We start from the raw sequence: 17,696 nt of genomic DNA on the forward strand, positions 1-17,696 counted from the left end.
CCACCAGATACACCAGCGGACCCTCTCTCTTGGTATGCCAGTGGACTCTCTTACAACAAACTTTGTTTCCATCGAAGCCTGAGAACTTCCCAGGAGCCAGACTTTCTACTCCATATGTACCTGGCCATAGAATTCCTTCTCCCTCTTCTAACTCCTCAACACTGGGCATCCCTCAGGGGCTGGTTAGGTTCTTTTGTACTTAGTTTGTTATCATATTAACAAATTATCACTCTCTGACCGGTTTTCTCCCTCCTAAATAAGGAGATTGAACTACATAATCTCATGAACCTTCCAGCTCTGAAGTGCTATAATGAGCTGAAAGCCAGAAGGCTTGGCAATCATAATTGGAGAAATTATGACCAGCTGATAAATGCAAACCGAACTATTTCATACCCATTCTTCTCAGAGAAAACTGTGTAGACTTAAGAGGGTATTGTGATCATGACGGGGGTGAAAAATCGTGTTCCCTTTTGATCTCTAAAATTAACACTGAAATTCTGTCCCCTTTGATTCTTAGCCTCCAGACTCCAGAGAGTATGAGAGTGTTTCTCAGGCTGGGTCATTTCTAAAGCAAATCACCTCCATTGATAGCCGATCTCCATTCAAATTCAGGCTGAAAACGCCTTCCAAGTTATTTCAATTGAGAGACCTTTGTCTGATCAGTTCAAACTGCCTCCAATCCCCTGCCAAGATCTGCCCATAAAATAGGTTTCTGCTCTCTCATTTCTTTGCAGAATGTCCAAAGATTGCCAGGACTTCTGTCCACAGTGGAGAGACCCTCTCCTCAGCAAAAAAAACTTGTTATTTCTCTGCCAGGACTTTGCCACTGAAGAAGTCAATCTTTCCAGCAAAGCAGACTTCTCATCCAACAATAAACTTCCATTTTTGCCACCTAAAACTCTGCAGGTTCCTGAATTCTTTCACAAAGGACCTGTGCTGACCAAAAGGAGATTCCCATAACTCTCTGACTGCCACTAGAACCCCAATCATTCAGGAAACAGGAGTCAGTACCACATAAGAACTACTAGCCCATGGAACCTGGGACAAGCAGTTTGATCCCTCTCTACTAATTTTTGTATCATGCCCTGGACTACTTGTCAGCAGTGGTGAGCGGAGTTCCTAAAGCCACCCGAAAGTTGGCAACTGGGCAGGGATTCTTTTCTTTGCCTGGGCACTCACCTGGATCGTCACAGGCACACAACATCCATATGGCACAAAGGCCAACAACACAGGAAAGGAGCCGAATCTGGCCAGATGAACGCCCAGGAAGCTCAATGTCCCCAAAGGGACATTTGCCTGCCCTTCAAAGTCAACACTCAGGTTGGTCTCAGCCTTCAGGCCCATCCACTGAGAAGAACAGGACCTTGGCCCTCCTGGTGGGGACCCTCTCCTAAGCACTGACAAACAAATGCCATTGGTCCATGGAAGCAGAGAACTCCCCAGGTGGTAGATGTCCTCCTCCCCCAGCCTGGCCATAGCATTCCTTCTCCCCCTACTAACTCAACCACTCCCCTCCCCCAGGGGCTGGCTAGGTTCTTTTTGTACTTAGTTTGTTATCATATTAACAAATTATCACTCTCTGACCGGTTTTCTCCCTCCTAAATAAGGAGATTGAACTACATAATCTCATGAACCTTCCAGCTCTGAAGTGCTATAATGAGCTGAAAGCCAGAAGGCTTGGCAATCATAATTGGAGAAATTATGACCAGCTGATAAATGCAAACCGAACTATTTCATACCCATTCTTCTCAGAGAAAACTGTGTAGACTTAAGAGGGTATTGTGATCATGACGGGGGTGAAAAATCGTGTTCCCTTTTGATCTCTAAAATTAACACTGAAATTCTGTCCCCTTTGATTCTTAGCCTCCAGACTCCAGAGAGTATGAGAGTGTTTCTCAGGCTGGGTCATTTCTAAAGCAAATCACCTCCATTGATAGCCGATCTCCATTCAAATTCAGGCTGAAAACGCCTTCCAAGTTATTTCAATTGAGAGACCTTTGTCTGATCAGTTCAAACTGCCTCCAATCCCCTGCCAAGATCTGCCCATAAAATAGGTTTCTGCTCTCTCATTTCTTTGCAGAATGTCCAAAGATTGCCAGGACTTCTGTCCACAGTGGAGAGACCCTCTCCTCAGCAAAAAAAACTTGTTATTTCTCTGCCAGGACTTTGCCACTGAAGAAGTCAATCTTTCCAGCAAAGCAGACTTCTCATCCAACAATAAACTTCCATTTTTGCCACCTAAAACTCTGCAGGTTCCTGAATTCTTTCACAAAGGACCTGTGCTGACCAAAAGGAGATTCCCATAACTCTCTGACTGCCACTAGAACCCCAATCATTCAGGAAACAGGAGTCAGTACCACATAAGAACTACTAGCCCATGGAACCTGGGACAAGCAGTTTGATCCCTCTCTACTAATTTTTGTATCATGCCCTGGACTACTTGTCAGCAGTGGTGAGCGGAGTTCCTAAAGCCACCCGAAAGTTGGCAACTGGGCAGGGATTCTTTTCTTTGCCTGGGCACTCACCTGGATCGTCACAGGCACACAACATCCATATGGCACAAAGGCCAACAACACAGGAAAGGAGCCGAATCTGGCCAGATGAACGCCCAGGAAGCTCAATGTCCCCAAAGGGACATTTGCCTGCCCTTCAAAGTCAACACTCAGGTTGGTCTCAGCCTTCAGGCCCATCCACTGAGAAGAACAGGACCTTGGCCCTCCTGGTGGGGACCCTCTCCTAAGCACTGACAAACAAATGCCATTGGTCCATGGAAGCAGAGAACTCCCCAGGTGGTAGATGTCCTCCTCCCCCAGCCTGGCCATAGCATTCCTTCTCCCCCTACTAACTCAACCACTCCCCTCCCCCAGGGGCTGGCTAGGTTCTTTTTGTACTTTAGTTTGTTGCCATATTTAACAGTTACCCTTTTCAAACTTCAACTTTCCCTCTCCTAAATAAGGAGACTGAACTCGATAATCTCTAGAGGAGCTCTAAAGTACTATAATGAGGTTAAAAGCCCAAAGGCTTTGCATTCAGAATAATTTGTGTATTTAACTCTCCTCTCAGGTAAAACTGTGTAGACTGAAGGGGGAGGGACGATCAGGATACAGGAGTTAGTACCACTTACAAACCATAAGCCCATGAACCCTAAGTCAAGAAGGTTGATACTTCTGTACTAGTTTCAATAAGGGCCTCCAGGGTTACTTGCCTGCAAGGGGGTGTGGGGATCCTAAAGCCATCACAAAGCTGGCAATTGGGGCAGTGATTCTTTTCTTTGCCTGGGCCCAGGGCACTCACCTGAATCATCGCAGGCACACATTATCCACATGGCACAGAGGCCAACAACGTAGAAGAGGAGCCACACGTGGAGGAGAGGCAGGGAAGGGGACATGCACCTGCCCCTACCTTTACAAAGTTGAATACCAGGTTGATCTCAATCTTTCAGGCCCACCCACTGAAAGGTATGAGACCCTCCCTATCTACTTGTTTCAGCATCAATCCGGAGCTACTTGCCAGCAGAGCAGAAGGGGAAGAAGAGATCCTAAAGCTAAGGGAGGCTGGGAACTGGGCAGCGAGCCCTTAGTTTGCCTGGGCCTAAGGTGCTCACCTGAACTGCAGTAGGAGCAGAGCATCCAAATGGCACAAAGGCCAACAACATAGAAGTGGAGATGCATCTGGAGGAAAGAGAGGCAGGGAGGGCCCACGATGATCAATTCGTCAATCACCAAGTGGATCTCAAAGGTCAGGACCACCCGATGTCTGGGCCGACTCTATCTGCCTCAGCACTGACTACAAAGTCCTTTGCCTAGGAAGTTGAACTCCCGAGGCCTCACAATTTTCAACCCTTTTATGCGCCTAGCTGTAGAATTCCCCTGCAAGCAACCCCCTTTCTACTTCTTACCCCTCCTGCAGCAGCAAAGCACTCTAATGCGCAGAACTTATAGAGGCTTGATTTAATTTATGTGCGCCTGCGCCTTAAAGGGTCAAATAAAACTGGATTCCTCCGCACAAGAGGCTTAGGCCATGTTAGGAGTGGGCCAATCCCTTTACGGGAAATAAATGTATTTACTTAAACTGCCAATGGTTACTTGATGTGTGATGAAAAAGTCCCACCCCTATATGGATGATCTAGTCCAGACTTCCATGCAGGCCCAACACTGGACCTAAAGAATTCTCATTCTGCGCATATTCAAGGCGCTTAATCTGGAGTACACAAATTTAAAATGAGAATACCCACACATTAGTGTACCGATGTGTTATCTTTGTGTTTTATTTTTAGACATTTAAAAATATTTTTCTGAGAAGGGGTCTACCAGTATCACCAGAGACTGACCAGAACCCATGACTGCTTAGGAATCTCTGGCTTGTAAACAGAGCACTGATGTGAAGGCGGGTTCAAATTCTGGCTCACGCACTTAGTGGTTGTGTGATGCTGAAGCATATTTTCTTCCTTTTTAACAACTGTTATAATTGGGTGGTTTGAAGGACTAGATTAGGTAATGTAGGACAAACAAGCCACATCTGTTTGAATGTAAGCTCCTTGAGAGTATCCTTTGTATTTATACACTCATTACCTGGCCATGCCTGGCATATGGCTGACACTGTTTGCTAACTAATGACTGGAACTGACTTTAGCCCCAGACAAACAGGATTAGATAGGCAGATCTATTCTGCATACATAAGAAATGCATTTCAAAGATACATGTAGATGCACATTTTAATCAACTGGAATGTGTTCAAGAGAAAGAACACTGGCATTGAAATCTGAAGCAATAACTTTGAATTCAACTCTGCTAACTGTGCAGTTTCTTTTCTCCAAGATACCTTTCATCATTAAATCCTACAAATCCATGATCTTACCAGTGCTTAAAAAGCACATTAGAAATAAACCTACCTTTTAAAAAAAATATCTAGAATGCCATTGCCCCTAAGAGAAAGGGAAATACTTGTAGCACCTGAGGGAATGATCTCAAAATCCAAATTTTTAGAGTTTAAAGCAACAATCTTTTGTCACCCAAGCTTTACTAATTGAAGAGTAGTTAACGTGAATGTTCTTTTAGAGAGAAGTAGATCACTAAAAAGTTTATACTGGTAGGGACTATTTCCCCTGCTCCTAGCTGGCACTGGGCAGAAAACATAGAGATGTTTCAGTTTGATATGTTGACAGTTCAATATGTAACTCAAAAACAGGTTTAAGTGTGGTAGGTTTAATCCTCAAGTTCACCTTTCATTACCTTTGTTATTTCAAATAGTTCCTCTTGGCCTTTGTTTCCCTCGACTGTAAATAAGAGGGTTGAACTAGATCAATCATGAGTGCCCCAAATCAAGAAGTGATTTTGAGAGATAAACAAAAAATATAAGGGATAAAGAGAGGAGAAAAACTTTAGCTTCCCATTGATGATCAAAGTGGGCTACATTCAAAGGCAGATTCAATTCTGAAGGACAGCACAAGTTACAAGTCTGTTTAGATGAAATCAATTTTATGATTGGTTCAGAAGACAGATGAACAAGTATTCTGTGGAAATCAGTATTTATGGTGCACAACAATAAAATGGAAAGAAATTACAATTACTAAACCTACGGCTTGAATGTATTGTAAGGGGTCAGTCTCTGATCATCTAAGATCATAATAAGGCCATACAGGACACCAGACCACTTGGTACAGTGCCCAGCACAAAAAGGTACAAAAACATTTGTCTTGATTTGATCTTTTTGGCTGTTTTAAAACTTTAATAATAGGACTCTTCCCTTTGTACCATTATAGATAACAGAGCTAAAGGGAACTTTAGAATCCAATCTCTTTGTTTCACAGATGAAGAAACAAAAGAGCAACATGGGTGAAACCTATATGAGGATGAGGTCTGAGAGTGACAGTCAAGTTCTTGTGGCTGCCAGAGCAATGGCCTTCAAAAGTCATCAGGAAATCTTTGGAGAACATTTTAAACCCCATTCAGATTGTGAACTACTCAAGTGCTAAACCACTCTCTTACTTGTGGAAATGCAATATGCTGACCCCAGGAGGCACTCAGTATCATTAATAGCTAAGTAGGGGAAATCTGATTTGTTTTTTAAAGAATAAATGAAAGCTATGAAAGACAGTACTCTCTTGGCTCATCACTTAAAGGGGGAATTATAAAATTGAGAGTGAAGATCCTGTAATAAATAGTGGCATTTAAGACTCTGATTCTAATCTAATGAAAAAAATGAACATGCTAGTTCTTATTAAAGTAAATAAAAATTCCTGCCTTTCTGTTTTGTGGTACAGGCCTATTCTTTTAAATATTAAAAGTGACATAAGATCTCTGATTAACATGCAGTGACAAAAAACATTGTCAGGATCTGTCCTGGTTTTTCTGTACATATATTTTCTTCCCTCCTCCTATTCTAAGAGTAAATAAAAGTTGAGATCCTTAATAAAACTATACAGTATGCTATTTAGTAGCTTCCAGTTATTGAAGCTTAATATTTTTAACCACTCAAGTAATAAAAAAAAAATTGAATGCTCAGAATTTTTCACAAAAGTTGTACTGGAGATGTGACTGTAGGTACCTGAGTTATATTAAAGATACTTAGCTCCTAAAAGGACATTTAGACTTTCCCTCCCAGTAAGCTGTCAGGTTATTTCCATGACATCCACTCTTTCACTAAAGCAATTTTGGTCTCCAATGACACAGTTCTTGAAAGTTCTGGTTATTGGAGTGAAAAAGATGTGTAGGTTATGACCATGAGACAGAAACCAATCTGAGGTTAAAATCTAATAAATATTATTATGTCAAATTGTACTGAATTGACCCAGATCCATCATTAAATGAGAAAATGAAATTGTAGTGAACATAGTATGTCTGTACTGATTACATATTTTAAAGGCAAATCATCCTAATCATCGTAGAGTGTTTGGATTATACAAGTTGGATGCATACAAGTCTGTTTAATTATAAGCTAAATAAAGCATTTCTGAAGGAAAACTGAAAATGTTGCTCGTCAATTATGTGGGATGACACCCAGCTAAGCAATTTTAAACAGATGGGATTCATGCCAAATTGCAATAGTACCAACCTATCTTTTTGGCTATTGAGCATACCTAACTCCTCTTTAAAGCATTTTAATGCTTTTTAAGAGTTAACAGCTCAAGAGGGAGACAGATCCTATGATAAACCTGAACAAGTTCCAAACAAGTAAATACAAGAATGCAAAATACATAAAAAGAATGGTGTTTCTTGGTCCAATGTCTAGGCAAACTGGATTTCCTTGGAATTCTTAGTTCCTTTTAGGTTTAAACAATGAGCTGCAGGACCAGATGTTCTGCCCATCATCTTTACACAAAGACTTCACTTTTCAGGACCAAGGTGTATATAGGACAGAAATGATCTGCGATTCTTGCCAACAGACCAAGATAAGGACACAAAGATTTGTGAAATATATACACTATCCCACATACAAAAAAATTTCTAATCATTCTCCCACCAAAACTGTGAATTTGAACATATGCTTAAAATTAAGATTTAAAACCAAGAATCAATCATCTGTCAGACTTGTTTTTGCTTTGTTCTAAACAAGATTTTTTTAATAAAACTTTAAAGATTTACAATTCCCATATTTTTGAAATTATTAAATAAGCCTTTAAAAATCAGGATTTTGAACTAAAACACAAACATTTAATTTTTGCACACAAATATTGTAAAAATTAGTCTTGGCCCCAACTCCATCTGAAAACAATGATGTGGGATAAACCAAATTACATTTTAGTAATTATTCACATTTAAGCTAATTAGTGCCTTGCTAAGCTCTCAGGATCTGAATATAAATAAAAAAAAATACACATAGTGAATGTTATAACATCACCATGTGTTTTGTACCATTTTGTCACTGATTTCTCATGTTCTTGAACACAATGCCAAATTCCCAGAAACTGGTAGATTAAGTGATGACTTCCTATGAGCTGTGAAATAAGCAATAGTTAAGAGTTAAGTGTGGTGACAGAATATACTTTTTAATAGCTTTGTTTTCCTTTTGTTGAAGTTGTTTTAAAGCAATCATTTGTAAGGATTGCATCAACATCAGTTAGCAGAGGAAGACCAAACTTTATTGAAACTGCTTGCATACAAAATATATTGCACTATAATCAAACAAATGTCAACATAAAATCCAATCTGTTGCAGCTAATATGTACAGAGAATATTGCCCAAGAGCAGTTACATTACAAGGTCAGTCTACCTTGGTTAATTATCTACAGTATTTTAACCAAACAGCTTACAGATGATGTGTGCAAGGTACCAGTTTTTGTTTTCTCAAAAGCTATACATTCCCAAAATAAATAACTAAAATCAACAATAATGTTTGGCAAGATTTTAAAGACATTTTAATATTTGTTAAACCATGTGCAGTTTCTTGTGATTTTTATATGCTTACTTGTATGCAAGGAAAAGTAACAGTGAAAAGAAAAGCAAAGATAAATGAAACTCACAAAATACATCAGAGGCAGGTTTCGTTTGTATAGTTCAGTACATAAATCGGTGGCACCCCTACTGGAGTAATTTTTAAAGAAAAATAGAAAAATTTAAAATGAAAGTCCTTAACAGTTTTTCCCCAGTAAACATCGTTCATAATCTTAAAGGGGCGGGGGAGGGGGGAGGGGGGAGGGGGGAGGGGGGAGGGGAGAGCAAAAATTCCCCATCCCCACCCCATTCCCTAATTGTCTATTACTTGTTATCAAATTGCAGAATGCCTTCTGATTATTCTTTCAAATCAGGTTGTGAACTTCAAATTTAACAATTTAACCTGCCTCCAATGTTACAGTTGGATACCTGTGCTTCACATAGCAATCACAAAGGACATCACCTTCCATACCTCCCCTGAGATAAGTTTGAAATTAAAATCATGAAAAACAAGTCTATATTTTGTGGGAAGATGAAATTATGACTATTTACTCAACATTTTTATCTGGCCAAATAAGCATGTTATACTAGCTTGCAACTAGAAAGATTTGTTCCCAAAGAAATTTTTCTCTTTCAAAATGGAAAGAATGATTTCTTGTCCCACGTGTAAAGAAAAATTACACTTTTCAACACTGTCAATCTTCAGTGCAAAAAAACAAAACAAAAAACCCCTATTCTTTATATTGCCTAACCTGATGTTTAAGTAAGGAAAAAAAGTATGGAAAGCATGCATTCTTCTATAAAGTACTAAATGTCTGAACAGGGTTTGCTACATATATTTTACATTTAGTGTTTCCAACTTCTCTTCCCTGATTTCTGCTTCCAAATAAAATATTCCTACCTGCCAAGATATAAAAAAGGCACAGATCATACAACTTTTTTTTTTTGCTAATGAAAATGATAATTGTTACATCACACATTTTGAGGTCCACTAAGATACTGGAAAAAGTGGACCAAAACGTGAACTGACACAGGACATGAAACGACAGAGCATTTCATAAGGACTTTGAAGTTTGATTGAAAACAGAAGCCTAATTTGATTATCACAAACACCATTTATTCAGAAAAAAAGAATAAATTTAGCAGTGATTGACCCAATGCAGTAGAAGTCCAAATGAACAGAAAGTATACTAGTGCACAACTTGATATTTTTAGAAAACAAAACAAAAATTTTTTTGAAGTACACAATATGTACTTGAAAGAATATTTTAGAAATCCAAGATATTCTTAAGTAAATGTTTGTATAAGTTCTTATCCTGAAAACAGTTGCTTACAGCCAATAATAAAACAAACAAAAAAGGCTAACAGAACTTTTGTCTTCATTTCATGCCCTGCGCCATCTTGCCTACTAATTTGTCTTTGGCCTAACAAAGTTTCTCTAATGTGGAATAAGAATTACTGAAACAGTATAGGAAATATGACTCAAGAACTATGCAGTTTAGGGTACTCCATTCACCAGCGGTTGCTGCCCATCCACGCTGTCTGATTTTTCCTTCTTCTGATTACGCTCTTTACCCGTGCGCAGCCGACTACCTTCGTTTGACGTATTCTGTAATGTTTTAGTGTGGACACTTCTTTCATTATTGTAGTCAATTCTGATCTAAAACGAGTCACATTTGTTATGTAATGCATATCCCAACATAATTCCCAATTTGCCTGCCAAGGAGTCTAAGCCTGAAACATAAATACTATGTATTAAAGCAAAGTGGTGAGGGAGACAAAAGAATTAGATTGTAATTGGGACTCTGGTTCCTAAAGTGTGGACACTTTAGACTTTGAGTAGCATTAAACCCCAAGAGGTTTGTTTGACCAACCGTGGGCAAATTTTTCCATTTGTAAAGGACCAGATTCTGGTGACCCCACTATGGCACTCTACCCTCTAATCATGAGATCCAAATTAAACATCCATCTGATTTTACCCTCGTATTACAAGACAAATTCTACTAGATTTTCAACACTCAAACTTTTCATATCATTTACTTGTGGAGGTTTAAGTTGTTAACCAAAATCCCTCTTCCAGCTATTTTCTTTTCATATGTGAACAGTAGCCAGTGCCCAAGTGAAACACGCTGGTAGAACTAATTCTGACAAGGTTGAATGAATGCTGTGGAAGAATAGCAGAGTGAAGAACATCAGTGGTTAAGAACATTAGTTCTTAGAGAGAGAAAAGAAGAGGAAACAAGAAATGGTAGTCCCACTCTTGGGCTACAGAATGCCTTTTCAGGCCTGGAACTAAAGAGGTCTCTAAAGACAGACAAGATGCTAGCACCCAGCTCAGTAATAGCCTACATAACGAGAAATCACGGGAGGCTGAGAAATATAAAATAATGTCCTTTCTGTCATGGTGAAAATGGCTACTGGTAGAACACAGTCTTTCTTTCTGCTCTTCATTCCCTAAGTTTTTTTTTCCCCTTTCATTTTTCTGATCAGTGAGCACCCACAACTTTGCCCTCCACTTACTTAACTAAGTACTGTTAAAACCTGTTAGAGCTCCCCTGAGCTAGAGCCTGTCACATCCCAGAGAGGCATATACCACAAAAACATCAAACACACTCCAGAAAAGCATGATTCTGGAGCATAGTAATTCTCGATGGATATGGTAAATTATGCCAGTGGAAGCTCCAGGCTGTTGCATTTTTAGTTCACATCTTTTTTCCTAGTTGTGCAAAAATATATAAAACTTTTGTAGGGTGAGACAAGCTTTAGACTACATTAAGTATTACAGGGGATTATGCAATAACAAATCATTTCAGTCAGAGGCAAAGCGCCAGTGATGAAACCACGTGGTCCCTTATAACTGATAAGCCTGCTGTTTTAATTCTTGCTGCCCTTTTTCCCCCCAAAAGGAATTAACATAAACATTATTACTATTTCTAAACATAAACATTTTGGCTTCCATGTCTTTGATCTGTAAAATATTAACAATGATCAACAGAAGCACAGATTGATATGACTCTTGGAAAGGATGGAAAATATATTTCAGTGAAGTAAACCTAATTTATCTTCTCTTTTTGCCATATCAGTAAAAAAAAATAGATTTATAGGTGATGCCAAAAACATTTACTTCAGCCCATTTGGGAATTTGAGTGTCTGAAGAACAAGGAGTTGAATCCAATAATGAAGATTTGTAAAGGACTGAGTGTTATATATTCTGGTCCTCAAAAGTCTATTTTTTAATTACTGAGCTACAGAAGGATCATAGGCTGTCAAATATTTATATAAGCACCTAGAAATTTCTCTGGAAAAATCCTCAAATTTTTCTATTCTTGTCAAGAAGGAATAAAAATGCCAATATAGAGTTTAAAAAGAATCATACTAGTTCATATATGAAGTAAAATTTATACTCTTATACTCTGGATGTATTTATCATATAATGTGAGTTAGGTGCATTTTTATAAAATCTCTTGTGACTTAATTCAAGAATTAAATATAAATAAAAATAAGACACATAATTTACCTGAAGTGATCCATCTGGTGTTCTTCCTTTAGCATCTCTTACATTCCGCTGCCGATTATCTGTTCTAGACTGATCATCATTTCCTACAAAGAATTTTTTTATAGTTTCAGCATTGAATCTGGTTAAGAAATGATTAAGGGTTTTTTTTTTTTTTAAGAAATCATTTGCACTCTGTAATTTAAAGTTCAATTAATATTTACACAGCCCATTCCATCATAATTGCTAAAAAACAAAAATAACAACAACAAAAAAAAACCCCCAAAACCACCTCCCCCAATTTAAAGTAAAATACTTATCAGGCTAGGAAGAAATTGTGCCAGATATAAGAGGCAGGTTTAAGAGATTAACTACAAAATATTGGCAATGGGAAGGTCAAATAACTTTTTGGCTCACCTTAAGCTAAATATGAGAGTAGAGACATGACTATCTCACAGCTTCCTCCCAACCCTTCAAAATGCAGAAAAAATTTACCCACTTTTAAAGGTTCCCCAAAATTGTAAATCACTCCTCATAGATTTCCTTTATATCTAAATCAAAATGAGTGCTCATCCTTAAGCACTGTTTATGACCGTACCCTAGAGCAAAAGGGATGAAAAAACCATGGGCAATAAGTAAAAGAACAAAACCACCCTCCAAACTGGTTAAAACAAAATGCATCTCATTCTGTTTTTTTTGTTTTTGTTTTTGTTTTTTTTTTTTTTGCTAAAATGTAGATAGCACTTACTATGTGCCAGGTACGGTGCTATATGCTTCATACAGGTTATCTCATTTGATACTCACAACACTAGGAGGAGGCAGGCGCTATTATTATCCCCATTTTATAGATGAGGAAACTGAAGCAAACAGAGGTGACGTTACTTGCCCATGGTCACAAAGCTAGTAAGTGTCTGAAGCGGACTTGAACTCAGTTCTTCCTTACTCCAGGCCTGGCGCCACCTAGCTCTCTCATTTCAACTTAATTACACTTAGTACCTTGGAAAAGAGTAAAAATAACCTCAAAAGAAAAAGCATTATCAATTCCTGCCATAATTCTATAGGAGTCAATACAAAAAGCTAATATAACTACAAGATAACTGATACGAATGAATGGCTATTTTTTTCTGTATTTGACAGTAGACAACAACTAGAATAAATGGCATTTTAGACAATATCTTACATTTCATTAAGTTTTTCTCTCTAGCAGCAATATTTTCTTCTTTCAAAAGAAAAATCATTATCTTTAGAACCCCCCAAGACCCCAGAGTAAAATCATTACCTTTAGATCCGCCACGGCATCGTAGTAAAATCATTACCTTCAGAACCCCCAGGACCCCAGAGTAAAATCATTACCTTTAGACCCCCCCAGGAGCCCAGAGTAAAATCATTACCTTTAGAACCGCCACGACCTCGTAGACCCCCAGGACCCCAGAGTAAAATCATTACCTTTAGAACACCCAAGACCCCAAAGTAAAATCATTACCTTTAGACCCCCCAGGACCCCAAAGTAAAATCATTACCTTTAGACCTCCCTCCCCCGGACCCCAAAGTAAAATCATTACCTTTAGAAACGCCACGACCTCGTAGTAAAATCGTTACTTTTAGAACTGCCAGGACCCCAGAGTAAAATCCTTACCTTTAGAATCCCCAGGGCCCCAGAGTAAAATCATTACCTTTAGAACTGCCATGACCTCATTGTAAAATCATTAACTTTAGGACCCCCAGGGCCCCGGAGTAAAATCATTATGTTTAGAACCCCCACAATCCCAGAGTCAAATAATTACCTTTAACCCCCCACAACCCCTGAGTAAAATCATGACCTTAAGAACCACCATGACCCTGTAGTAAGACCATTACCTTTGGAACCGCCACGACCCCGGAGCAAAACCATTACCTTTAGAATCGCCATCTCATAGTAAAATCATTACCTTTAAAACCGCCACGACCTCTTCCTCCTTGTCCTCGGCCGCCACCTCCGCGTCTTCGTCCATCTCCTCTACGTAAGTAGCTGTCCCTTTCTTCCTCTGCTGGGGCCAAAGACCAATCACTGAGTTCATCTCGGTGGTCAGATTCTGTTTCAGAAGCATTTGATGCTTCAGAATTAGTTCCTATCAAGAGTTAAAAGCCATATACAATTGTTCATTTTTAAAAAACACTACCAAATTAACAACCTTGGAGAAAAATTCCAGCTATCAATTGAATGCCTTTCTCCTCTTGATAAGTCAATTACAGAGTAGACAGAATTTATTTTCTGTTTACTTTGTACTAAAATTTTTTTTTCCAATTGAATATGACTCAGGGGGCTTCATGAAACATAATGGTTTGAGTTTATGGACAGTTTAAGTTCTTAGTTTTATAAAAAAACAATTGTTCAATAACCTTCAACTCTTTCCTTTGCAATGCAAAGCACAGTAACATTTTTAAATCTGAGTGATTCTACACTCAAACATCTGAGCTCATATTGTAAGAAAAAATGGTCTTTAACAGCTAAATAAATAAAAACTTGAATAATAAATTCTTTGGGAACAAAACTCCCTTTAACAAAAGAGGAATAGGTGAAATACTGCTCACCTTAGCAGTAGGTCAGGGAATTAAGAGGAAGTAATGGTCCCATCTCAAGGCTTTTGGTGGTGATACCAGGTCCCAATCCCATTTAAGGTGAAGATTGTTTACCTGTCTTTCATTCAGCTATGTCATACTCTGTGAGCATATCTTAAGCATATATTTTTTCTACTCACCTTTTACACAATTTTTTTCATTCCTTTTTACTCTGAAGCATAGTCATAGGCAATACCTTGGAATAATCAAGGAGTGGGCAAGTTCACAAGAGACCTTTTCTTTGCTGAGCAGAAGCCTTGTCTTGAAAGAGGTGAGAACGTACTGTAGAAGTGAAAGGGCCTGGAAGCCACAACCTTCCTCAGCTGAAGACCATTTGGTAATGTATGGTAAGAGGAAATTTAAGTTCTAGAATTGCTATCTACATTCCTTCTATCTTAGTTGCACTTTTTAACAACAACAAAAAAAGTATGCCATGAAAAGCCATCTTTTCTATTAATATTGTCAATAACTAATCGAACCTGTCTGGATCAAGTTTGGAGGAGAAGAGGAAAGAAGGAACCAACCATAGTGAACAAGCTATGTTGAAACACAGTATAAGCTGCCAGCTGAGTCCATTTGCTAGCAGCAATGCCTAATAATACTCTTAGGCCCCCAAAAGAAGGAGTCAGTCAGTCAAGAAGGGGAAAGGATCCCTTCCCTCCCACCACCAGCATATTTCCAACCTGTCTAAAGCTCCAACTACCATACCCAGTGCCAACCTTCAAATTCATTGTCTACTATTCCACCATTACAGTTTCAATCCTTTGGGTCTTAAAGGTTTTCCCATCTTCAAGAGTGCAATTATTATTACAATGTAAAGAAGTAAATATGAAGGGTTAAACTTTAAGCAGTTATCACCTAACACCAAAGCTATTACTTAATACTTTCACAGGCACTACTTTGCAAACAAAAGAGAATGATAACTGGGGCACGGAATAGGCATGGCTGGGGTGGGGGGAGCCAAGAAAAAATGAAAGGGCTAAATTAGGAGAATAAAAAAGACATAAAAGTAAAATATGACCTCCTTAATTTGGCTTAGGGACAACCTAAGTACCTTGCTAGAACATGCAGCACATGAATTCTAGCTTGCTGACTCATTAAAGGAATCACTATGTTTGGATCCATGATACATGCTCTGACCATATACTACCAGCACATATCTGACAAAACAACATCCCTGGTAACCAAAGTACAAATTCTATTTAGATGAAACTTTAAAAAAGAGGCAGTTTTACAAAAGACATATAACTGGCCTAGGGATCAAGAAAACCAGAAGTCAAAACCAACCCCAGACACATACTAACTAGCATCACAATGACAGAATCACTGGCCCAGGCAACTCTCTAAAAGCAGGCAGTTACAGGCAAGACCATTCATATGTATTGCTAGAGGGATTCTTTATACCAATGAAATAACAGGTCAAGATGAAAACAAAAATTTCCAAAATAAGATAATCAGTTACAAGTTCACAAGACATCTGGGAGCTTTAAAATACACATTCTTTATACTCACTCTATGGACTAAATGTGTTCCCTCAGACTTTTAATGTAAATAGTTATGTTTTGTGGCAAAATCATGGAACCATGGGGGGTAAGAAAGAGAATATCCAATGCATGTTAATAATTAGAAGCTGTAAGATCATGAAGAGAAACAATAACTCAGCAATATTCTTCTTCTTATACCTGAAGCATATCCAGGACCACGTCTACCATGTCCTCTATTTCTGTAAGGCCTACTACCTCGGCCAAGTCCCGGGCCGTCATCAGTCATGTAGCCTTTATCCTTATCTGCACGATTTGGTGGTGGTCTAGAACTTGCGCCAATCTGTCGCAACTGCTCATCAATCTGCAGCCTCTCCAAACGCAGTTGGTCTACTTCCTGTATAAAATACAGGAAATAACAGTTAAAAAATAACCCTTATAATCAACTATATCACTAACCAAGCTAACAGAAACCATACAATTATGTCAATAAATGCAGAAAAAGCATGACAAAATCCAACACCCATTCCTATTAAAAAACACTAGAATGCATAGGAATAAATGAAGTTTTCCTTAAAATTATCAGTAGCATCTATTTAAAACAACCAGCAAGCACTATATGTAATGGGGATAAAATAAAAGCATTCCCAGTAAGATGAGGGGTGAAACAAGGGTGTCCACTATCACCATTACTATTCAATATTGTATTAGAAATGCTATCTTTGGCAATAAGAGAAGAAAAAAATTAAAAGAATTAGAGAAGGTAAGAAGGAAACCAAATTATCACTCTTTGCAGACGATATGATGTATATACTTAGAGAATCCTAGAGAATCAATTAAAGAACTACTAGGAACAATTCACAACTTTAGCAAAGTTGTAGGATATAAAATTAACCCACATAAATCATCAGCATTTCTATGTTGCCAACAAAGTTCAGATAGAAAGAGAAATTCCATTTAAGATAACTGTAAATGATAAAAAATATTTGGGAATCTACTTGCCAAGAAAAAGCCAGGACTATGAGAGCACAATTACAAAACATTTTACACACAAATATAGTTAGATCTAAACAACTGGAAGAATATCAAGTGCTCATGGGTAGCCCGAGGTAATATAATAAAAATGACAATCCTACCTAAATTAATCTACTTATTTAGTGCCATACCAAACTCCCAAGAAATTATTTTCCAGAGTTAAAAATTATAATAACAAAGTACATCTGGAAGAACAAAAGGTCAAGAATTTGAAGAGAATTAATGGAAAAAATGCAAATGAAAGTGGCCTACCTGTACTAGACCTAAAACGATATTATAAAGCAGCGGTCATCAAAATCATTTGGTACTGGCTAAGAAAGAGTGTGGTCAATCAGTGGAATAGGTTAGGCTTACGGGACAAAATAGTCAATGACTATGGCAATCTAAGGTCTAATAAACCTGAAGACCCCAGCTTTTGGGATAAGAACTCACTATGTGACAGAAAATGTTGGGAAAATTGGAAACTAGTATGGCAGAACCTAGGCAATGACCAATACATAACACCCTATACCAAGGTAAGGTCGAAATGGATTCATAATTTAGACATAAAGGATGATCCTATAAACGAATTAGGAAAACAAAGAGATATTCTATCTTTCAGATTCGTGCAGAGGGAAGGAATTGGTGGCCAAAGAAGAAATGGAGAATATTACGAAAAACAAAAAGGATAAGTTTGATTATATTAAAAAGTTTTGGTACAAAACCAATATAGACAAG

At 38.3% G+C, this 17,696-nt stretch overlaps 1 protein-coding gene across 10 annotated transcripts in view; it reads right to left on the reverse strand.

Annotated features, from left to right (window-relative positions):
- Positions 1-8,058: 8,058 nt before the first annotated feature.
- FMR1 (fragile X messenger ribonucleoprotein 1) overlaps positions 8,059-17,696 on the reverse strand; it is a 59,994-nt gene continuing 50,356 nt past the window's right edge. For 3 of the 10 annotated variants that reach the window (XM_051969283.1, XM_051969278.1, XM_051969284.1), the window contains 4 exons: positions 16,146-16,341; positions 13,794-13,973; positions 11,890-11,972; positions 8,059-10,032 (listed from right to left, as the gene is read on the reverse strand). In XM_051969283.1, coding sequence (XP_051825243.1) covers positions 9,871-10,032; positions 11,890-11,972; positions 13,794-13,973; positions 16,146-16,341 — 621 coding nt within the window. In that variant the 3' untranslated portion in view covers positions 8,059-9,870. The other 7 variants (XM_051969275.1, XM_051969285.1, XM_051969282.1 and 4 more) reach the window with 6 other exon arrangements.

The sequence above is a fragment of the Antechinus flavipes genome, chromosome X, assembly GCF_016432865.1.
Source record: "Antechinus flavipes isolate AdamAnt ecotype Samford, QLD, Australia chromosome X, AdamAnt_v2, whole genome shotgun sequence".
Classification (NCBI taxonomy): domain Eukaryota; kingdom Metazoa; phylum Chordata; class Mammalia; order Dasyuromorphia; family Dasyuridae; genus Antechinus; species Antechinus flavipes.